Here is a 24,357-nt window from a genome sequence, read left to right as displayed (position 1 = left end):
GCCAGGGAGCGGCTCCATCAACGTGGACGAGCTGCGCATCGCACTGCAGTCGTGCGTGCGTGACAGCGCCATCTCGCTGCCCGAGGAGAAGCTGGACCAGCTGACGCTGGCGCTCTTCAAGCTGGCGGACAAGGACTGCAGGGGCGCCATCACCTTCAATGAGCTTCGAGACCAGCTGCAGCGCTTCCCCGGGGTTATGGAGAACCTGACCATCAGGTACTGCCCTGTCTCGCGCAGGGGCACTGCCAGTGCTGGGATTAGACACCAGGTGTGAAGTGTGGCCTGAACACACGGAGGAGCCCTCAGGTCGGCCCCGCCCCAGATAAGCCACGCCCAGCCCCTCCCCTCTACCTGCTTTCTCTTGGGGACAAAGGTCTGTAGTGCAGGGCAGCTGTTGTCATGTGTCCATTTTCTACAGTGTTTCTTTAGAATCAACTCACAATATTAAGTGCTGGGCATTTTTACAAATATACCAGTGCATAGCATGGAAAAGGAAATTAAAGTTACAAAAGGAATGAAGTTCCAAAAGGACATTAAAGTTACTTCACCTGAGGTAACATGCCTAGGATCACACAGATAGTTAGCAAAGACAGTTATTTATTCAACTTGGTTGAGCAGCTACTGTGTACCAAGCCTTGTTCTCAGTAATGGCAAAGCTCTGCTGGGGCTAGTTCCAGACTGAGGGACAGGTAAATGATACCAATAAACAAGTACATAAACTAGATAAGTACAAATTTGATAAGCGCTGTGGAGAAAATAATATAAAAAGGGTGTAACAACAGACCCACGTTTGTCTGACTCCAAGCTCCAAATAGTGCCAGTTTTGTAGTTCATTCTTTTTGTGTATTAACTTTCTTGTGGGTTATCACAAAATGTCTCAGATTCTTCCATCCTTTTCGATTACCTCCCCTGCCCCGCCCCCAGTTGGGAAGTAAGGAGAGGTAGTTAAAAAAAAAAAAGTCGTGCGTATGGCATCCGAAAGACCAGAGATTCATCCCAGTTCCACCTAGCTGTGTGACTATAAGCAAGTCACTTGACCTCTCTGTTTCCTGGTGTAAAAGAAAGCCGGCCTGTTTGCCACGAGGCTCCCCGAGGGTTAGTGGGCTGAAGAGGGAATGGGATCTTTAGGTTCAGACTCTGGTGGTCCCCGCCACACCGCGGCCTTCTGAGTGGAACTCTCTCTCACAGTGCTGCCCACTGGCTGACTCCTTGCGCCGCCGGGCTGCCCCGACACCGTCCTCGCCAGCTGACCTCTGCCTACTGGCACAACCACGACAGCCACCTGCCCTGCCTGGCCGCCTACGTGGGCCTCCACGTGCTGCTCTTTGCCCTGGCAGCTAGTGCGCACCGGGCCCTCAGCGCCAGTGTCATGGTGGTTAAGGACTGTGGCCAATGCCTCAACTTTGACTGCAGCTTCATCGCGGTAGGTTTCTGCGGGCACAATGCAGGGAAGCGGGTAGTGGGACTGATGTAGGCTCCTCTTAGACAAAATGACCCACATGTGGACACCTGCAGTGTCAGGGTAGGATGGCACCTTAGAACTCAACTGGGCCAACACTCAGTGGTGGGGACTAAGGCTCAGAGGGGGCACTGAACTGTCCATAGTCACACAGCAGGTAAATGACATAGCTGGCACTTTTGTGTGCTACTATGTACAAGTCACAGTGCTAAGCACTTTCCATCTGATCCTCACAATAACCCTATGGTGGACCCAGAGGAGGTGGGCTGGCTCCTGTGCAGAGCTCCAACCAGAAAGAGAATACTTCCAGAGGACTTGAATGCCAGAATGTGATCCTGGGGACCAGAGACTGAGGTCTCCAAGTGTATTTGATGACACACTTCAGCAACTGGAACGAATAAAACACAACAAAAATAAACAGAATACAAAACCCCCTCCCAATTACCCAGTATATGCTCACTTACTTATAATTATATGCATGCCCTATTATCATTAGCCAATAGGTTTATGGCACAATATAACTATAAGGCAAGCTTCATCCTTTTCTTTCTTTTTTTAAGATTTTCTTGATGTGGACCATTTTTTAAAGTCTTTACTGAATTTTTTACAAGATTGCTTCTGTTTTATGTTTTGGTTTTTTGGCCGCGAGGCATGTGGGTTCTTAGCTCCCCGACCAGGGATCGAACCCTCACCCCTTGCATTGGAAGGCGAAGTCTTAACCACTAGACCGCCAAGGAAGTCCCAAGGTTCATTCTTAATGATCAGGGATGTACATCTCTAGTCCAAATACTCCTCCTGACAATATCAGCTTCTTATTAGAGTGGGTTTTATTTATAACCTCATAACTGGCTACAAAGAATTCACACCAGGGGTGGGAGACATGTGACTCATTTTTGTGGTCATTTGCTCTTGCCTTATTAACACTATTTTCAGTCTGCATTTTCTCTGTAGGGAATCTTTTTAAGCTACTTGTCCCTGTTGAGGGATGGTTAGCTTACTTAAGTTAAAAGCAGTTAGTGTAATCTGCAAATCCACGTATCAGGGCATGCATAAATACATTGAAGTAAACGAGCAAGTGAGGGGACCTTCATCATAAACCCCTTAAAAAGCCCCATCTGCCCCCAGGACATCTCGAGAACCACATGTGACATGGTGCCAGTCTGACATATGACTAAATAAGGGCACCATGTCTACACAGATACTAAATATTAGTAAAAGCTTATGTGCTTCCCACGTGTTGAGATAAAAGTGATACTAGCAGACATTCTGTAACATTTTTTCTTCGCCAATTCTGGAGATCATACTTTGCAGACCCCTAGCTTTGGACTTAGGGGAGCAGCGGAGGCTTGGGGGCAGGGGAGGTGGTGACAGGGCCCCGTTTAGGAAGCACAACAGGCTCAGGGTAGGGAAACAGCCGCTGGGGAGCAGAGGACAGGGTGGAGAGCGAGCCAGGTGGGGCTCTCTACCGCTTTGCCCAGCCAGGTGCTGATGCTTAGGCACTGCCTCACGTGACTGCAGGCCACGTGGCTGGCTCAGGTCCTGCTGCTGCACCACAACCTCCAGTTCCACCAGCTTATGGGCTATGGTGGTCGGGCTCTCCCTCGTCCACACCGTGGCCCATGTGGTGAACTTCGGTGAGTAGCCTGAGGCTGGGTGGGGGGGGGCACCTGGGCTTTCCACAAACCACTCGGTTATCCTGCCCCTGTGTGTCCTGCCAGCCTGATGGGCAGAGAAGGGGGAGGGGTGGGAACCCCACAGGGAAAGTGCAGTGGGCAGAGCTTGTCTTGTGCTCGTCTCCAGCACTCCGGGCTCAGTCCAAGGCCAGCCCCTTCCAGTTTTGGGAACTGCTGCTCACCACGAGACCTGGCATTGGCTAGGTCCACGGCTCGGCCTCCCTGACTGGTGTGGCCCTGCTGCTACTGCTGCTTCTCATGTCCGCCTGCTCCAGCTCCTGTGTCCGCAGGAGCGGCCACTGTGAGGTGCCCCAGCCCTTACCCCTTTGCCTGTCCCATCCTGGGCTCCCAACTTCATTTCATGCTGCGTTCCCTCTAAATTACTCCAGAGCCCAGGAAGCTCCAGGCGGTCTGCATACTATGGACATGTGATTTGGGGTTCTGCCATTGGGCTGTAGTTTATGTCTGCTGAGTGAAAATGTTCTGCTCTAGAAGATTCTTCTGGCTTTTTTGCTGGCTTATCCCCTTGCTCTAATTGGATTAAACTGGGCACAGGGAGGGGAAGGAACACCGGCTTTCGGGATTCTAATCCCCACCCCACTACTTACGGGTCACTCATTGTCCTCATCTGTAAAACGGAGCTATAATTCTCTACCTTTGAAGTTATTAATATTTTAGGAATTAAATGAGATAATACATGTGAAGCCAATAACTACACACACCTGCCACATGGTCAGTCCAAAAGTATTAGGTCTAGCTTTGCTTTCCTCTCTCTAGCCTCCTCGAGATACAAGAGGTCACAGAGGATTTGGTTGGGAGACCCGAACTGTCCCTTGGACTGATCTGGTCACATCAGAAATATATATATATATTATATATATACACAGCACCTACTTGGGGCCAGCAATGATCCTTTGAAGTCAGAATCAGCATCCTCATTTGACCCATGAGGAATCTGACTCTCAGAAAAGTAACTTACGAGGCCAAGGTCCCACAGCTAGTAGCAGAGCAGGTATTAAAACTCAGGGCTGGGCTTCCCTGGTGGCGCAGTGGTTGGGGGTCCGCCTGCCGATACAGGGGACACGGGTTCGTGCTCCGGTCTGGGAAGATCCCACGTGCCATGGAGTGGCTGGGCCCGTGAGGCATGGCCGCTGAGCCTGCGCATCCGGAGCCTGTGCTCCGCAACAGGAGAGGCCACAACAGTGAGAGGCCCGTGTACCGCAAAAAAAAAAAAAAAAAACCTCAGGGCTTTACTCTTTCTCCTCCACTCCCAGAACACCATTGCTGTCTTTCCGTCCTTCCCGCTGAGAAAGGGTCAGTGGGCTGAGACACTGATGCTCATGAGCCCATCAGAGGGGGCAGTTCACTCTGCCCAGAAGACCCCCAGGCAGATGTTCCAGATGTTTGCCAGTAGCGCCAAGAATCTTCCCTTACAGACTTTCTGGACCAAGCCCCCAGAACAGAGAGGCAACGAAGCTTCCCACCCCCAATCTCCTACCCAAGCCTGTTCCCAGGAGAGGCTGTGTGTGGCCAAGGCTCTGGGCACAGTCCTGGCTTTAAGGATGGCCGTGAACCTTGGCTCTGTTCCACCCCCAGGCCTTGACTCTGGCAACTTACTCCCCACCCCCACAGGTGTTCTGTTGGACCCACCTGTCCTACCTCCCATGTCTGCATGGGCCCAACTTCTGGAAGTGGCTGCTGGTCCCTGGCACCTTGTTCTTCCTGGAGAAGGCCGTCAGCCTGGCCGCATCCCTCATGGAGGCCCCGTGCATCATGGAAGTCAATCTCCTCCCTTCCAAGGTTCAAAGGGGGCCTGATGAGCCAAGGGGAGTCACAGGTGGTGGGGTGCAGCAGCTGAGTACTCTGTTAGACCCCCGCCCCCAAGGAAATGGGGCACCCCATCACGGTGGAGAAGATAAGCAAAGTGCAAGACTCGATCCAGCCCTCCGGGAGTGACACTTCTGGAAGGGGAATGACAGGTAGGCAGGGTACCACTAAAGGCCAGTGTGCACAGAATACCTTCAGTAAGTATATATTAGTGTCTACAAGTTGGCAGGCCCTGCACTAGGTGACAGAGATGCAGAGAAGGCTCAGGCACTGTCCCACTCTCCACGGGCACACAGGCTATTAGGAGAGTCAGCCCTTCCATTACAGTGCAGGGCTGTGTTGGTAAGAGAAGAAGAATCCCAGGAGGTGTTAAAACTCTGTCTTTTAGAGATCAGAGAATCTTCAGAATGAGAGGGGAGCTTCCTTTTCAGGGTTTTGAAAGATGAATAGGAGTTTGTTGGATAGACAAGACAGGGAAGGGTTTGCTTGGGTAAGGAACAGCATGGGCAAAGGCACAGAGTTATGAAAGAGCATACTGTGCTTGGGGGACTACAAGTAATTTGGCACAGCTGGAGCCAAGGTGCCAGGGAGAAGCTGGAGGGGTGGGCAGGGCCTAAGGGTGAGTGGCCTCACTCTGCAGGCCACGGGGAACCCTTGAGCAGGGTGGGGGACGGGCGGGCGGTGGTATTGAGCTGCTTTATACTCCAGCTGCATTTCTTTACTCTCTCTGTAGAAGATGGCTTGGAGGGGACCACTGGGGAGGCTGTTGCATACATGTAGATGAGAGCTCACAAAAGCCTTGACCTTGAACTGGGTGGGGAGGGGGCATGTCACAGAAAGACTCAAGAGGTAACTGGCTGCATTTGCGGCTGAGGTGGGGAAGGCCTCTAGGCTGTCTTGCAGCTGCCTGAGTAACTGGGGCCATTTTTGGAGAAAAGGAAGGCAGTTCTGGGTGGGTTTGACTCTGGACAGCTTGAGAGTGAGGACACGGAAGCTGACTAAGAGGCCGACGTTACTGTCTAGACCCCGACATCAGACAGAGTGGTTGGATTCAAATCCCGTGGTTTCTTAGCTGGTGGCCTTGAGCAAGTCATTTAACTTCTCTGAGCCTCAGCCTCTCCTGCGTAAAGTAGAGAAAGAATGACATTCATCTCAGAGAGTCTCTGTGAGGACTAGAGATAGCACTAGAAGAGCTCCACACAGCTCTGGCACCCAGTAAGTGCTCAATAAACCAAAGCTACTATCCAGGAGGCAATTATATCCTGGGGAGATGCCCGTTCACGGTTGGAATACCACCCAAGTACCACAGAAGTTCCAAGAAAGGGGCTGGAGCAGTCAGGGGCTTCACAGAGGGGGAGGGCCACTGAGAAGCAGTATTTACACCACAAGAAGTGGGATCACACCATGAGCCCCACTTCAGACACAGCCTGACTTCCCTTCTCTGATCACTGCCCACCCCCTGGTTGGCAGATGTGCTGCAGGGGCGAGACCCCACTCACAGGCACAGAAGAGTCCCATGTCTGGGGCCAGCCTGGCTTATGGTGGAGAAAGACGGCCCAGCCTCCATCCTCTGGCCTTGGGGCCCCCGGCAGCTCTGGGCCTGCACAGATGACCCTGGTCTCTTTCTTCTCTCCCCAGGTCACTCATCTCCTCATCAAGAAGCCCCCTCCTTCCACTACAGGCCTGGTGACTACTTGTATCTGAACATCCCCACCATCGCGCACCATGAGTGGTACCCCTCCACCATCAGCAGCACTCCCGAGCAGAGAGGTAGGCCTGCGGCAGCCCCACCGGTCACTCAGCAGGTATTACTGACTCCTTGCCGAGTGCCAGGCAAGGCTGGGAACCAGGAACACAGAGGTGAACAAGACCAGACACACAAAGTCGACCTCCCAAAGCTCCCTCTGGAACACACAGGCAGACGTGCGGAAGCTGACCGAATGGGGTGTTTGGGGCTGTACCGGCTGCCGTGAGGGTCACAGGGGAGGGCCTGGCCTGGTGGGGGAAGTGGGCAGGGTGGCATTTCAGCTGAACTTTGAAGGGTTCATAGGAGTTTCCTAGGTAGGGAAGGACGAGGGGGTGGAGGCGGAGGGAGAAGCATGAAAACGTGGAAACGTAGGAGGGTCTGATGTAGTTTGGGCTGAGGGTTGGGTGGAGTAGGGAGGAAGGAAGTAGGGGCAGTGGGAGCGGGAGAGAGGGTCAGAGAAGGGACCAAAGGCAGACAGCAGTGGCTGACAAAGTCGACGAGAACCAGGGTGGGACTGTGAAAGACTTTGAACACAGAGTGGAACGCAGGATGGCGCAGGTGGTTGGGAGCCCGCAGGGGTCTTACGTGGAGGAACAGTGGCTCAGAGGAGAGGGGACCAGGTCGTTTCCAACGGGACTGTGACAGGAAGCCAGGCTTCCACACTCCATGTGGGCATGAGCCCTGTGGGGTGCCAAGACAGCAGAAGCCCTGGCACCCTTCTCACCTATCCCTGGACCACCCCTATTCCCTCTGGATACCCAGCACCCATAGAACTGCTCAGCTGACCCTCCCTTTGCCCAGCTGTCCTCTGACTCGCAACCATGTGTGGGCCTGCCTTCTGGTCCTGAGTTGTTGGTTGGGCCACAAGCTGGACCTCTGACCTCCTGGCCGGGCATTGGCCCTCCCACCTCAAGCGGTGCTTCTGACAGAGGAGGTCTTGCATGGCCTGTTACAGCGAGACCCTTGCTCGGCTTCATGAGGAGTAAAGGCTTCTGGTTGCCAGGGTTCTCTGACCCACCCCCATTAAAAGCTGTAGCTTCACTCAGGATGCCTCCCACCCCCTGGCCCATCTCCCTCAGCTCAGGGCGCAGACCCAAGTCCAGGGTTCCCCACCCGAAGCTGCACAACACCCGCCCTGGAATCATGTGAGTGGTGGCCTGGATGTACAATGGGGTGAGGGTGTGGGTTAGAGAGGGTGGGTTATCTTCTTCCTATTTTTCTTTCCTTTGCTGTTTTGTAAAGAACAGATATGCTTCCAGAAAATTCAGACAGTATAGAAACATGTCCCGAAGAAAATTAAAATCCCTCAAGTAATTCCACCCAAAGAAATCCATTGTCCCAAGGGGGAAAGGGGCGATGGGGTGAATTGGGAGATTGGGATTGACATATATACACTCTTTTTTTTTTTTTTTTTTTTTTGCTGTATGCGGGCCTCTCACTGCTGTGGCCTCTCCCGTTGCGGAGCACAGGCTCCGGACACACAGGCTCCGCGGCCACGGCTCGCGGGCCCAGCCGCTCCGCGGCATGTGGGATCCTCCGGGACCGGGGCATGAACCAGTGTCCCCTGCATCGGCAGGCGGACTCTCAACCACTGCGCCACCATGGAAGCCCAACATATATACACTCTTGATACTATGTATAAAATAGATTCCATAATGAGAACCTACTGTATAGCACAGGGAACTCTACTCAATGCTCTGTGGTGAACAAAATGGGAAGGAAATCCAAAAAAGAGGGATATACGTATATGTATAGTGATTCACTTTTCTGTACGGTAGAAACTAACACAACATTGTAAAGCAACTATACTCCAATAAAATTTTAAAAGGAAAAAAAAAAAAACCATTGCCTTCCAGATCTCGATACATCTCCATGGATAATCAGAAGTAGAGGTAATTCTGCATGCAAGGGATCACTGTTCACACTGTCTTGAAGCCCACTTTTTCTCCGTGAATAGTATGTCATGAAAATCTTTGCATGTCAGTTCTTTTAAAAGAAGAACTTTTCCTTTTTATGGCTGCATACTATTCCAGTGTATCAATACTAATATTATAATGACCATGTTTATTTTACAGATGTGTTATTTATTTGACCAGTTCTTGAAGGGGTTTCTTCAGGGTCTCAGCTTGGAATCTGCCCACATCTTGGGCCTGAGTCCCCTGCAGTGAGCTGAGTGAGTCTATACGGGGGCTGGTAAATCCTCCAACTTTGTTTGCAGAGCTGGCTTACAGAATAAGGAGTGGGACTCAGGCTGGCAGGTGTGGCTGATTGAATTCAGCTGACATTTAAGAGGCCTTCTCCATATGAGTCACTGTGTGAGGCAGTTCAGCGTGCATCTGTGCAACAGGGCATAGCCCAGCCCTCCTGCCTCTTTGCACTCTGAAGGGTGAGGAAGCTCCAGGAAGGAGCGTGGGAGTAGGGATCCAAGCACGTGACTTTTCAGTCCCCTCCTCACAAAGCTGGGAGAGCATGCCTCACCTCTCTGTAAACACAGGGTCCAACCAGTTCATTCAGGAACTTAGGTGGACAGAAAAATGTGACATCTTTGTTTTCACTAACAGCTAACTAAAATTTAGCATTTTCTTCAGGTGTGAATGCAGGTAACAAACCATAGTAGCATTACCAATCCGTGTGCCTTTTTCAAAATGAAAACCATGGATTCTTCTTCATATCACATTACGGTTGCTGTCCATACTTTGGGTTATCATTCATGCTCATTGCCAATTCACGTTTCCAGTGGCCATGTGACTCCTGCTGCATCTCGTTATTTCATGTATTAACAAAAATGCACATGTATTCTTAAATCAAAATTTTAAAAAATATATTTTGATAACTGTCTCATTATAATTGGTTTCATTTGTAATTTCTACATATGTTATTCAATGTATTTAAAAACCATATTCTGAGAAGGAGTCTATCCATTTCCTTCATACAACTGCCAAAAGAGTCCATGGTTTAAAATAAAAGAAAAAGGATGAGAACCCCAGACCAGGAGATCTCTTAGGGGCCTCCTTACTCTCATGTGGGTTCTTTCTGGTACCCCTCAACAGAGGGATAGCCCCCACAGGCTTTTCCATCAGTCATCCACTCAACAGAGAACCTTAGTAAGCAGCCCCTGCGTCCCAGACACTGAGGGCAGTGCAAGCTGTTGTTCCCACCATTGATTGAGCACCTACTGTGTGCAGAGCCGTTGTCAGGCACCCGGTTGAATGTGGGAGGGAGAGGGTCCCCACCTTGGTGAGACCCTGGCTTGATGGAGGAGGCCTGGCCCTCACCCCTAGGGAGCTCCCAGTGTGCTCAGGTCCACTCTGACCCCTGCCTTGGCAAAGGAGACTGAACCCTTAGGTTGACCTCACTGAGCAAGATTGCCAGGTCTGCACAGAGAGCTCGGCTCTCCAAGTCCCATGACTGTGGCTGCTAGTTTGGGCCTGAGGAAGGACATTCAAAGGAGGACTTAAGGGGCAGACGCGCAGTCCCAATCCCTCCAAGTGAGACGGGCCTGTCCCTGCTGGAGAACAGTGCTGAACCCTTTTCTCCCTCCCTGTCTCTTGCTCAGACACCATCTGGCTACATACCCAGTCCCAGGGCCAGTGGACAAACAGGCTGTATGAGTCCTTCAAGAAATCAGACCCAGTGGGCTGTGGTTCCGAGAGGCTCTCAAGGAGTTTGAAGATGAGAAGGAGTCAGAGGAAGCCGCAGGGAAGTGACTGCAGGGAAGTAAGTCTCCACCATGGTGACAAACCCATGGGGACCAAGTTGCCTTCTTAGTTGGCAACCACTGAGCAGCTGTCGTGTACACCGGCTGGATGGTGGCACACAGGGCGAGGCGACTACAGACTGTGTGGTCCAAGAGCCTCCTCGAAGCCTGACCACGCCAGATCCTCCCCCCTCCAGTGTGCTCTGTTAGAAAGAAGGGGACAATGCAAAGACGGAGAAATTGAGATGAGAAAAACCCACCCCCACCTCTCTGCTCTCTAACGCTTTCTAACTGTATGGCCTTGGGCACATCTTTTAGCCTTGCTGAGCCTCGAGTTGTTCATCTACAAACTGGACGTGCTTCCCACCGTTGACTTTCCTTTTACACGTGATTCTTCTAAGGACCAATGGAATGAATGCATGTCAAGTATTGAGTGAACTGAGCAACGTGGTCCAGAGGGATCATTCATTATCACCATCACCATCATCACCGCCACCATATTACCATCATCACATCATCATCATCATCGCCGTCACCATCACTATCACCATCATCATCACCATCACCATCAGCATTGTTATCTTTTGAGCCCTGATGAACTGCACAAAATTGACAATCTGCCAGTGCCTGGAGTGAATACAGGTTCTGGGAGGTTTGGGAGGAATACAGAGAGATCAGAGCAGCACCTGAGGAAGCAGGGATAGATGTAGGAGGCTGAGGATTCCTGAACACTTAGTAGGCTGTACCACTAAGCCGGGAGACAGGTTAATATGTGGAAACCCTGTTGAAGGTCAAAGGAAGAAAGCCCCCAGGCCTGGCCCAGCCCTGCCTTGCCCCTGTGGAATTTAAAGTCCAGGGGAGAAAACCATGTGGAATCCTGCCTGGTCAGACCAGAGGGACCTTCTAGAACAGTGCCAAGAGCAAAGCTCCGGGAAATGGAGAGGTAGCTAGAAACAAGCAGAGTGTTCTTTCCTGTTAATCAGGGGAAACCTCCCAAAGGAGAAAGCTGATTTTCAAAACTGGGCAAGTCTTGGCACACTGAGATTGGTGGGTAGATACACTAAAAGCGGCGTTTCCTTGGGGTCTTAAGCACCGCTGCCAGAGAATAAATTGGCACAATCTTTCTGGTGGGCAGTCTGGCTATATGTGTCAGCGTTTTAATATCTATACCCAATGGCCCAGCAATGCCATTTTTAGGGATTTAGCCTAAAAAGCTAATTGGACACGTACACAAGAAGTACATTAACCACCTTGTTCATTCATTCATTTAGCAAATATTTATTGAGCACAGGATCTACTGTTTTCCAGGTACTGTTTTAGATGCTGGAGATATGTCAATAAGCAAAATAGCCATTGGCACTGCTGTCCTTCTGGAGGGGGAGATAGACAGTAAATGCACAAATAGATACAAAATGTGTCACGTGGTAATAAACGCTATGAAGAAAATCAGTTAGGATAAAGGGAAAGAGCTAATTTATATAATATATTGTGGTTGTTAACAAGAATGAGAAAATGAGGATAACCAAAATGCCCAACAATAGGGAAGCAGTTAAAGAAATTACTGATCGCCCATCTAATAGAATAGTAAGTTGCCTAAAAAAGACTATGTGAATGTATATGCATTAGCACGTAAAGCTGGTCAAGATGTAGTAAGTGGAAAAGGCAAGTTACAAAGCAGTACGTTCCATTTATGTGAAAGTGTGTGTATGTGTGTGTGTGTGTGTGTGTGTGTGTGTGTGTGAAAAAGATCTGGAAGGACAGAGAAAATGTTTAGAGAAGTTGTGTCTTCCAATTCAGGGTACTTTTTTACATTATTCTTTAAAGTTCTGTAGTTTCTGAATCTTTAAAAAAACTAACACATACTGATCTTGTGGTTTTAATCATAAAGCACTGTTTTTTTTTGAAACCAAACAGGGTTTGCAGCCCCAGCCCATCCACTTTGGAGCCTTGGCACAAGGTGCAGTGGCCTCCAACAAGGATGTCTCTGTGGAGATGATGCCCTACAGGCCCAAGGGAACTCCACAGCAGGGGGATGAAGGCCTGGTGTACGTGGGGACAAAGGACGGGGTTCAGGCACAGTGGGAAGCTGCAGCTGAGGACCTGGGCTGGGTAAGCCTGAGGAAGCTGGGACTAGGGCCTGGAGAGCCAATGATATTTCTTCCCAGGAACGGTGGGTGGGTCCTTGGAAGTTGGAAGAGAAGGCCTCAAGGGCAGGCCACATTCAGGAAGGACCACACACCATGTGGTGTTTCTGTAGCCAGTCACCTGCATGGCACCTTCATAACTTTTGCCATATTTACTTCCCACAGGTAATATTTCCTACTGAATCTTTCTCCTTACATCCCAACATTACTTTCAACTTAATCGTATTTTAAAAGGACTCTTTAGATTGCCATGTTTAATGAAGAACCAGTTATCATGTGCCATAAACAGAAGATAACTCTGAAAGCAAAAACAATGTAATTAAATTCTTGCCTGCTAAGTGAGGCTCTGAGCCTGAGCTGCATCCACTGCTTGTTCCCTCTCTCTCTCTCTCTCTGTCATGCTCTCCATCTCTTTCTTTCTCAGATTGTTAAAAGAAAAGAAGGAGGAGGGATTAGTAAGTGTTAGAGAGATTAAAGATACAATAACCATGATGTGAGGCTTCCTCCTTGCAATCAGAAGGATTTTAAAAAATTGTAAGAGAAGTATCCCTCTCACAGTGTACTTCCTAAAATAATCCTCACAAGCAGTTCACATCCAGCACTGTGGAGGACACAGAATTCGGTTGCCCCCAAAGAAGCAACGTGATGTGACGTGGTGAGCGCAGGATGGGCAGCTGGAGACCCAGGCTCCACCCAGAGCTCTATGGGAACTTGGGCGAGTCATTTCCACACTCTCCTGTTTTGGCTTCTCTCTGTGAAATAAGGGATTTGCCTGGATGATTGTGAAGGTCACTCCTCACCAGAGAGAAACTATCACAGGCCCCTGCAGCCCTTTTGGGGGGGGGGGGGTCCTGTTTCCTTCATCTTCAGGAAGGAAGCACTTTGACCTCAGGGAATCTGGTCTGCCTGTCCTCGGGGGCTGGAGGAGTTAGGCAGAGCAGAGGAGGCCTGCTCCCTGCCCTCAGGCAGCTCCCTGTCAGCAAGCCCAGAGCAGGGTCCCAAGGGCAGGGGCAAACTCTGAACCAGGCCCATGCGTGGCTTTTCTGCCTGGAGCAGCTGGGCAAAGCTTCCAGGAGGAGCAGCCACTCCAAGTGAGCTGCACACTGAAGGAGGCACAGGAATTTGCCAGCTGGGCAAGAGGAGAGCGAGCTCTAGGCGCAGGGAAAGAACGTTCAAGGCCGGGGCTGTCTAGAAACATGAAAGCTATCGGGAGTGGCTGAGCCCAAGAGGCGGCTGGGGTGAGTGTTCTACCATCACACCCTGAAGCTGACTTGTGCTGGACCTCTAGAGTGATTGTTACATTTTCAGGAATTTTGAGAGCCAGTTATTAAGCACAGTCATTGGTGAGAGCCATGACGGCAGTGTTTACACCGGAAATCTAGACACTAAAAATCAGGAGTTTGTCATTGCTGGTGGTGGTGCTTTCTTTTTCTGAGGAGTCCGTGTACCATCACACCACTGATGTTCTCCCTCAAAAGTGCCCCATGCTCCCTGGAATGGTTGGGGCAGAAAAGGCAATTCCCTTTTCGTAAGGTTGCTCAGATGGGCAAGGTCGAGGACGCCTCTGAGAAATGCCTGGCCCGCCCACTCCCAGAGACCCACCTTCTCTGCTCTAGTCCCCGCAGGTCTCCGAGGTGTCCTCTGAGAACCACCGGCTCTGTAACATCAAGGGGAGAGGCTCAAGGGGGTGGCCCCAAGCAGAGGAATCGAAGCCTCTGCCCACGGGGAGGGCTTGCTGTGGCTCTTGGTGCCCGGGTTTCACAGTCCCCACGGTCTGACTCCCAGGTCTCCAGATAACAGAACCAAACCCCTGCCCTCGCAGGGCACACGGGGCATGCTGCCTGGGCCCTGCTCTCACCAGCTCTGCACGCGAACATTCTAGGGCTCTCCCAGACTCGGGCTCAGACCACAGCGTGTAGAATGTGCTCTGAGTGGGAGCCACTTACTCCTGGGTTCCAGCCCAGGAGATAACTGCCTGCATATAAAGGGAGGTCCTGAAGCGTCGGGGTCCACTTCTCCCTCACCCACCCACCCTGTCTTTCCTCTAACCCCTCCTGCATGCAGTGCTACATCGATGGCCCTTACAGGACCCCCAACCGCAGGATCTTCACCTCCGAGCATGCTGTGCTCGACGGGGCAGGCGTCGGCATCACCCCCTTTGCTTCCATCCTGCAGAGCATCTTGTACAGGTGGGTGGACAGGCTGTGGCCCTGCCTGCATCCCAGGGCAGAGTCCTGAGAGACGGCCTCCCCTCCCCGCCCTGCCTTCTCCCTCCTTTCACCTGGCTCCCTCCCCTTTTCTCTTTCCTCTCCTGCTCTTTTTCGGGTCTCACCCCTCCCCCTCCTCATGGGGTGGGCCCTGCCACCCCACCTCCCTCCCTGTGCCCTGCACTGTTCTCTGGGGTCCTGAGAAATCTCATACTCACCCCAAACTCAAAAGCCCCTCCTCTCTTCTCCCCTCAGGCACCAGAAGAGAACGCCCATCTGCCCCAACTGCCAGCACTCTGGGAGGGAGGGTGTGCAGGATGCTGACATGAAATTCCACAAGGTGAGTGAGCATCGCCTCCTGCAGGAAGGACTGGGGAGCTCCCCAGACACCAGAGCTAGGTGCCCCCTGTGCAGAGGCAGGGGAAGGATAGATGACCTCTCCCCGGCTTGTATCCATTAGTCTCTGTGTTCAGGGCTCCCCCAGAGAGACATTCTGGGCCCTAAAGGCGGGCATCTCATTAAAGAACACGGAGCCTGAAAATCAGGCAGCCGGAATTCAGTTACAGCCATGACGCTTGCTAGTCGTGACCTGATGGTGGTTTTAAAAATGAAAATGTTTGCCGTTTGACAATTTATTATTCTGTGTAGGCCACTTCAAAGACTTTCTAAAAAAAAATAATGAAATAATGTTTTTCTGGCTGTCCTAAACTTAAGATCTCAGAATACTGCTTGCTGTAAACAATAGATTATTAGAGAAAATCCTGACCTGGCTGTCAGGACCCCGAGCTCTGATCCCATGCTGCTCTGTGGCCTGGGCAATGTTCCTCACCTCTGCGAGCCTCGGTCTCCCCCTCCCTTAAATGGGGGCGATAACGTGTGCCCTGCTAACAGCAGGGTGGTTACACCAGAGCCCTGGGGATCACAGATACGAGTGAATGAGGTAGGCCCCCCTCTGAACTGGACCCTTCTCCGTAGGTGGACTTCATCTGGATCAACCGAGACTAGCGGTCTTTCGAGTGGTTTGTGAGCCTGCTGACCAGACTGGAGATGGACCAGGCCGAGGAGACTCAGGAGGGTAGGAGAGGGGCGGGGCCTGAGGATGATGGAGGTGGGGCAGCGGGGTTCAGGGTCTCTTTAAGAAAGTGTTTAGATTATTCTATCAAAAATGTGGGGGAGAGGGGGCTGCTCTTTTCCCCCAATAAAATGTAATATTTTGTGAAACTTAAAAGAGAGAAGAGAAAAAAAATTTATAATCCCATCCAGGTATCCAGGCATTTTAAAGGATTTCCTTCTGATATTTTTTCTTATTCATATTTTATAAAAATGTATAGCCTCCCCCACCCCATTTCTCTTTTTTATGGCATTTCTTTTTATTCAAAATGAGGACTTATTAAAAAGTTAGATTACCAGGCCTCATTCCAGACCTTCCAAGTCCAATTGTCTGGGAATAGGGCCCGGGAAGGTACATTTTAACACAATTCTCAGACGATTTGTATTCACACTTTTTTTTTAAAGTTTTTTTGAGGGATAATTTACATACAATAAAATTCATCAACTTAAGTGTCCAATAAAGACAATGGCATTTTGACAAGTGTGTCCAGTTGTATAACCATCACCATAATCAAAACATGGGACATTTCTATTACCCCCAAAAGCTCCCTCATCTCACTTTGCATCAATACCCTTTCTCCACTTGCAGCTCCTGGCAACCTCTGATCTGCTTTCGATCACTATAGTTTTTCCTTTTCTAGAATTTCATAAAAATGGAATCATATAATATGTATGTAGTCTTTTCTAACGTCTTTCACTAAACGTAATACCTTTGAGATTTATTCATGCTGTTGCATGTTAAATTAAAGTAAGTAGTTAATTCCTTTTTGTTGCTGAGAAGTGTTCCATTTTCTGTATATACCACAATCTTTTTCCACTCAGTTGCTGATGGATGTTAGAGTTATTTCCACTTTTTATCCATTTTTGACTATGAAAGTCTCTGTGTGGACATATGTTTCCTCTTCTCTTGGGTAAATACTTAGCATTGGGATTGCTGGGTCGTATGGTATGTGCTAAGTTTTAAAAACTGTCAAATTATTTTTCCCAAATGACTGTACCACTTTGTATTTCCATCAGCAGTGGAGTCCCAGTTGCTCCATAACCTCATCAACATTTTTTCTTTACATCTTTATTGGAGTATAATTGCTTTACAATGGTGTGTTAGTTTCTGCTATATAACAAAGTGAATCAGCTATACATATACATATATCCCCATATTCCCTCCCTCTTGAGCCTCCCTCCCATCCTCCCTATCCCACCCCTCTAGGTGGTCACAAAGCACCAAGTCATCAACACTTGATGTTGGCAGTCTTTCTAATTTTAACCATTCTAGTGGGTGTATAGGGATATCTCAATATGTTCTTAATTTGCAGTTCCCTAATTAATTATGATGTTGAAGATATTTTCATGGTCTTATTTGCTGTTTGTATGCCTTCTTTGTAAAGTGTCTGTTCAAATATTTTGTCTGCTCTTTAAATCCAGGTATTTTTCTTCCTTTTATTAAATTGTAAGAGTTCTTCATATATTATGGAAACAGGTCCATTACCAGGTGTACATTTTATAAATATATTCTCCCAGTCTGTGGTTTGTCTTTTCATTTACTTAAACTGTCTTTTGAAGAACAAAATTTTGAAATTTTAATAATGTCCAGTTTATCAGATTTCTTTCTCTTATTCTTCATGCTTTTTGTGTCCTAACTAAAACCTTTGCCTCACCCAAATTCATGAGCATTTACTCTTAGGTTTTCTCCCAGAAGTTTTATAGTTTTAGCTCTTTATTTAGATCAGTCTCATAGTGAGTTCAACAAGGTCCAGGTTATAAGGTGAATATGCAAAAGTCAATTCTATTTCTATTTACAAACAACAAATAATTAGTATTTGAAAATCTTTAAATAGTATTTTAAGAACCATGAAATACTTAAGGATAAATTTAGCAAAATATGGGCAAGATCTGTATACTAAAAACTACAAAACATTTCTGAGAAACTGTTTTTTTATATTTCTTTTACTTGAAGTTCATTGAACTTCTTGGACATCTGGGCTTATAGTTTCCATCAAATTTGGATAAATTTCAGCCATTCTTTCTTTACATATTTTTTTTCTGTCTCCCCTTCTCCTTCCTGTCACTTCAATTACACAGATCTTAGACTGTTTGATATCTCACAGGTTATTGTGAGTATGGTTGTTGTTTTTTCCTCTCAATCTGTGCCTCATATCAGATAGTTTCTATTGCTATGTCTTCAAGTTCACTCATCTTTTCTTCTGCAGTAACTTATCTATCCTTCCCATCCTAATAAAAGTCCCAGCAGGTTTTTAAAAATAGATATCAAGAAGCTTATTCTAAAATTTATAGGGAAAAACCAAAGGACCTAGAATAGCTATTAATCCTATCCATTGTATTTTTCATTTCTCTTATTGTGTTGTTCTTCTCTAGAAGTTCCATTTGGGTATCTTTTATGTTTTCCATTCCTCTTCTCATCATAGCTGCTTTGTTTTGTTTTTACATTCTCAAGCACATTTATAATATTTGCTCTAACATCTTTGTCTAAGTCCATCATCTCTGTCATTTCTGCATCTGTTTCTAATTACTAATTTTCTCCTAGTTATGAATCATATGTTCCTGTTTCTTTACATGCTTGATAATTTTTTACTGGATGGCGAGTACTGTGAATTTCATGTTGTGTTCTGGATTTTGTGGTATTTCTTTAAATAGTACTGTACTTTGCTTTGGTGCACAGTGACATTGTTTAGGATGGTTTGGATACTTTCAAGACTTGCTTTTAAGTTTTGTTAGGATGAGTCCAGAGCAGCCTTTATTGTGGGGCTAATTCAGCCCCAGGGCTGAGGTGCTGCACCTCTGAGGACTCATCCTACTGCCTTGTATATTAGAAGGTCTCTGCACTCTTGATGGTGGAACACAAACTATTGCCAGCTCTGTTTTGAGCTCCAGGTACTGTGAAACCTCATGTTTTCTGGTAATTTTCTTTCACATGTGTACAGATTAACACTGAGCCAAAGACTGAGGGGGAACTTTATGCAGATTTCCAGAGCTAGTGAGCCCTCATCCTCCCTTCCTCTTTCTCTTCTTCCTTCGGTCTCTCTTCCTCTCTGCAGTTGCCCTTTTTCTAGTTTTGTGCCTGGCACGTTCTAGCTGTCCTGGCTCCCTGATCTCCAATTTCTGTCTCCTCAATTCAGTGAGGCCGACACCAGGCAATCGTAAGGCTCACTTCAGTGTTTCCTCCCTCAGTAATGACAGTCCTACATGACCTGTTGACCAATGTCTGGAAACCATTGTTTTATATATCTTGCTTATTTTTCTAGTTGTTCAAGGTGAGAGAGTAATATGGTTCTTTTTACTCAAGCATAAATTTTTAATAGACGTAATCTGTAAGTAGAAACGAACATGTGAACAAACGTATATATTTATTGGGGGGGGTGTGCTCAATATGTTTCCTGATGAGGTAGCAATCAAAAAGTTTAGAAAGTAGTCTAAGATAAAAATTATACAGCTTGGCATGTATGAATTCTTTTGCTGATGGTCCCTTCTTTTATGCATTCATTAAACTGGAATGTTTAAATGTCCTCCCCCCAGTCCCTGCAGCCTCCCCTCCCCGCCCAGCAAGTGTTGTATACTACATTTTTTACTAAGCATTGCATGATAACATGTTTCTCTGGGTTATTTAATAGTCCTCAAGGGACATCTTTGTGGAATACTGAGGTTTGGTACTATGTTTAAAGTTAATCTGTTAGTCATTATTTTGTTTTGTTATGTTTTACTTACGGAAGATCTTATATAAGGAGGAATATCTCTAGATATGTTTCTAACTTCGAGAGAATTGGTGAGGTTTTTTTATAGTGTTGAGTTCACTGGAACTAGATCTTATTTGGCTGGTTAATTATCACAAGGTTGCCATGAGTAAATTCAAATTCCTATGCTAAACATAGTTTATAAGTTCAAGTAATCAGACACAGTTTTCCACAAAAAACATTCAAACACATATAGTTTACTATAAGAAACATCCAAAGCCTTAAAGCACCAGTCAACAGTCTTTGGAAGAGAACAAATAAACCCTAGAATGTTGTAGTAAAGCTTCTTGCTCTTTCTTGTAAATAACAATTAAAGCAAATATTTATATAGCATTGACTTTGTTCTAAACGCTTTTAAGTATATTAATTCATAAGAAACTTGCTTTTATGATGACAGCCTAAGGGAAAAGTTTAGATTTAATTTAAATTTTCTAGTTACTGGTATATAAATATTTGCGGTTTGCTTCTTCCTAATCTGTGTAAGCAAAGGGTAACAGCCAATCCACTGCTTTGCATTCTCAAAGCCACTTGAGTCAACAGCTTTGTTACCTCAAATTTCTTCCAAGGTTTCTCATTGCAGCTGAAGCACATGGCCTCTGATTTCAACTTTAATCATATACCGAGGTTTGAGTCAAATAATTTGTGGTTTATAATTTTTAATTTCTATAGCTTAAGCTTCAATTGTGCTGTTTGAGTTGAGTCTTTTACTCTATCCCATAATAGCTATAGAACCTTGGGCACATTGCTTTGCCTCTATCTTCTCATCTGAAAAATATGGATACTACTAAGTACCTACCTCGTAGGATTGCTGTGAGGATTGGGTGAGAGATCATCTGTACAGCACTTAGAACAAGGCCTGGAGCTTAATAACTGCTCAGTAAATTTACCAGTAGTAGAAGTTGTACTAATAGTAGTAGAGGTGGTAGTACTACTAGTAGTAGTAACTGCTCAATAAATGTAATAGTAGTAGCAGAAGTAGTAATAGTAGTAGTAGTAATTGCTCCATAAATTTAATAGTAATAGTAGTACCAGTACTAGTAGTATTTAATGGCTATGTAATGAATGATACAGTGGTTTGCCGTAAATTATTTAACCATGCCCCTACTACTGAACATTTTGTTTATTCCTAATTCTCCACTATCATAAGTAAAGCTGCAATTAATATGCATGAGCACATAGTTTTGTTTTCCCCTTCCTTTGGATGATTTCCTTAAGAGAGTGTCCCAGAAATGGGAGGACTGTCTGGAACACGCTGTCTTGGAGAGAGCAAAAACCTCTACAGCGCCTCCTTCTCCCTCCCATTCTGATGTCTCATTCTCTCCTTTCTTACCCCTGTGTGGGGGAACGGGGGGTGGGGGGCAGTGACTCTGAGGGAGAAGGGCCAGGGCTCTCTCAGGTGGGCATCCCTTACGGTATGTCTTCTTCCCTCCTGCACCACCACACTACTCAAGTTCAGTGATGTGTGAAATAAAATGTGGTGTCCCTCCTAGGGCCATTTGCATTTTAACAATGGCTGAGATCTTGAGCCAAAGGAAAAGTGGGCTAATCGTGGCATATGAAACAATAGAGAACAAGCTGGAATGGCCTGAATCCTTTAGTGAGAGAGAATCCTTTAAGGATAAAGGATTGTCAGCTCATGAATCCAACATGGTAGATCAGGCCCCGCCGTTCCTGGCCTGCATTGTGGCAGGGGTTTGGGGCGGCACTGGCCAGTCTTCTCCCCGTAATGGCACACCGGGAAAATGACAACATTTGTTTGCCACCTCTGGGAGAATGGAGGAAACTGCTTGAGCACAGAGGTGCCCACCTGGTTGTACCAATTGCCCTAGAGCTGGTGGGATCAGTATCTCACAAACCTGTCCCATTGCAGACACAGAGCTGTGGATGCTCAGGCCTAATGCGTCTCCTAGATGCCAGTCTCTGCTCTGTCCCTTCAGTCCTCTGACTCCCCTCCCTGAAATGCTCTTTTCATCTCATCATGCCCTGCTCCAGTACCCTCTCCCTGCCCCCGTTCCCTAGCTGGGCATTCCAGATTCTTCACATTCTGGCCTCCGTGTGTATCCAGTCCTACCCGCTGTTGTACCCATTCAAGGATGCTGTGCTCCAGCTGGGCAGTCACATCATGCCCCACAAACTCCAGCCTCCCACCTTTGTCTCATGCTACTCCCTTCTTAGGGTGCCTTCCTTCACCTCCCCTTTGAGTCTCAGCCCTCTTCCAAGACCTCGCCCAATCCCCACTGTCCCAGGAAGCGGCTGCGTGCGCTCCAGCCTTCCCTGTATATCAGTAGCATTTGCCATCTGATCCACTCACTCAACCCTTGACTCTCTGGTCCCAGTGGTCTTTCCATATGTGTATGGCTTGTGTTCCCCAACTAGGCTGAGCAGACACCATGAGGCACAGAAGGGCATGAGTTCAGAGACCAAGGACAGCCACGCTGCCCTGGGATTCATTTACCTTCTGTAAATATAAGGTTCAGGTCCTGGGGTGGTTGTGAGACTTACATTACACAATGGCTATACGATAACTCATCTATGCCGTGCACAGGGCCTACCCAGCTCGAGCAGCTCAAGATAGCCATCTTTCCTTTCTACAGCACTGGTCAAATGGAGGTACTGGGTGAATATGGTTGGCTGACAGTGTGAGTCCCCCTTCAAGTCACAGGGCAAGGTGGCTGGCATCCTGCCCTGTCCCCATCATGGGTGCTGGCCTCTCAACCCTGCCCTCTCCTCCCCAACGTAGGCCGTTTCCTGGAGCTGCGCATGTATATGACCTCCGTGCTGGGCAAGAATGACATGAAGGCCATTGGTTTGCAGATGGCCCTCGACCTCCAGGCCAAGAAGGAGAAGAAGGATTCCATCACGGGCCTCCAGACACGCAGCCAGCCTGGGCGGCCAGATTGAACAAGGTAAAGGCCACCTGGAGCCCTGAAGCCTGCAGGGACTAGTGGGTTTGAGAGCCTGAAGCAGTGAGATTAGGGCCAAACAAGCAGGGGCAAAGCTTGAGGCCAGCATCCAAGTCCAGCCAGGATCTCAGGGCTGGAACTGGAGGCAGGGGACCTACATTCTGGCTCTATCACTAGCTCCCTCTGTTCCACCCCTAGCCTCCGTTTCCCCATCTGATCACAGAGGAAGTTTGCCCATATAACCTCCAAGGCCTCTCCCAGCCCTGACCCCCTACAAACCAGAGTCTGAAGGCCCCAGTGGACAGAGCCCCGGGGAGGCATCAAGTCTTATCCCTTCCTGGTACAAACAGGGAAACTGAGGCCCAGAGCCACAGAATAGTTTGCAGTCTTTCTATTTTATTCCTCATATTGGTTTTATTATTATTTTTCCTCCCTGAGCACTTAACAGTTGGGGTGCAGAGTTTGCCTGAAGTGACCAGAAGGTATTGCTTTTCAAACTGCTATAGATGATCCATGTTTAGATAGTGAGAGCCTGGGGGGAACGGGATGCCAGTGGGGCTTCGGCACCAAGAGAACTTTAGGCAAAGGCAATTCTTAAGCAGAACTTGGGGTGGAAAAGGGTCCTCGCTGGGGGAGAAAGCCTGCCTTCAGGAAAGCGGCATTTTGATGGAGGCCCGTGGGCTAGCATGAGGTTGGGGCTTTGGAGGTCAGTGTGCCCTCTGGGCGCTGCCATCGCCCTACAGCACTGCAGCTGGTTTAGTGCACATCTCCCCCATGGATGAAGCTCCTTGAACCGAGGGCCTGGGTCTTATTTTTTTCTGGTCCAGCCTCTCCCTAGGGTCAGAGTCAGGTTACTCACTGAGCAAACGGCCCCTAAACTAATAGCTGAAGCCAAGCAGCTGTGCTTTGGGGCTCCTCATGGGGAGGACAGCCATCCTGGCCCATCATGTCTTCGGCTCCACTGGGTGTGTCACTGGGCAGGTCCACGGTCCCCCCTCTTCTCCCTCTGCTCTCCCCCAACCGTGTGCAGTCCAGGTGTTCCAGAAGTTAGCCACTGAGAAGAAGGGCAAGGAGCAGGTCTTCTTCTGTGGCTTCCCAGCTCTGGCCAAGGTGCTCAAGGGCCATTGTAAGCAGTTCAGCTTCAAGTTTTTCCAAGGGAACTTCTAGCCCCGCCTCTCCAAGCTCTGCCCAAACCCACACTGCCCGCCAGCCGGATCGGATTGCTACCAGGGCCCTGCAGAGACCAGCCTCAGATGACCCAGAAAATCCTCCTTAACGTGCAGAACAGGAGGCCCTAGGGGACAGATGGACTTCCTTCAGAGCCCAGGGAGAAGGGCAGGGCCTTGTGCGGTGCTGCTGTGAGTTCTGAGATTGCTGTGGGACTGGTCAGACTGGGGGCGGGGGATGGAGGGGACATGGTTGGGGAGTGCAGGGGGCCTTCTCAGGGCAATAGCTTCTCTAGAAGTCCTCTGAGGATGCCTTCCCTTCCTACTACAGTAGTCCCAGACCTGCCTAATCATCACGATCATTCAGGAACTTCCACACACTCAGCATGTTATTATGAAAATTTTCAAACATACAGAAAGTTAAAACAATTGTGCAGTGGACAGTGTTACCCACTTTCTAGATTCCTCAGTTAACATTTTGCTGTATTTGCTTTACTGTGTGTTTTCCATCTATCCCTCCCTCTAGCCGTCCACAAATCTATCCCATTGATCTGATGCATTTCAAAGCATACTTTGCTACTCAGAGGAGCTTTCTTTAAATGTAGATTCCTGGGTCCCACTCCCAGAAATTCTGATTCTGAAGATCAGGGGGTGAGACCTGGAATGTGTATTTTATCC

General features: G+C 48.2%; 1 protein-coding gene across 1 annotated transcript in view; it reads left to right on the top strand.

Annotated features, from left to right (window-relative positions):
* The window catches only part of NOX5 (NADPH oxidase 5), a 50,046-nt gene extending 26,366 nt beyond the window's left edge, over positions 1 to 23,680 (top strand). Inside the window, 15 exon segments of the mRNA XM_060096111.1 lie at positions 6 to 216; positions 1,189 to 1,423; positions 2,942 to 3,042; positions 3,044 to 3,093; positions 3,260 to 3,438; positions 4,765 to 4,932; positions 6,598 to 6,625; positions 6,628 to 6,729; positions 10,263 to 10,423; positions 14,173 to 14,215; positions 14,610 to 14,736; positions 15,010 to 15,094; positions 15,730 to 15,829; positions 22,351 to 22,506; positions 23,544 to 23,680. Coding sequence (XP_059952094.1) covers positions 6 to 216; positions 1,189 to 1,423; positions 2,942 to 3,042; positions 3,044 to 3,093; positions 3,260 to 3,438; positions 4,765 to 4,932; positions 6,598 to 6,625; positions 6,628 to 6,729; positions 10,263 to 10,423; positions 14,173 to 14,215; positions 14,610 to 14,736; positions 15,010 to 15,094; positions 15,730 to 15,829; positions 22,351 to 22,506; positions 23,544 to 23,680 — 1,883 coding nt within the window.
* Positions 23,681 to 24,357: the final 677 nt, after the last annotated feature.

The sequence above is a fragment of the Mesoplodon densirostris genome, chromosome 4 (genome assembly GCF_025265405.1).
Source record: "Mesoplodon densirostris isolate mMesDen1 chromosome 4, mMesDen1 primary haplotype, whole genome shotgun sequence".
NCBI lineage: Eukaryota > Metazoa > Chordata > Mammalia > Artiodactyla > Ziphiidae > Mesoplodon > Mesoplodon densirostris.
The sequence above is the reverse complement of the archived record's forward strand: the minus strand, read 5'-3'. Positions and strand labels throughout refer to the sequence as shown.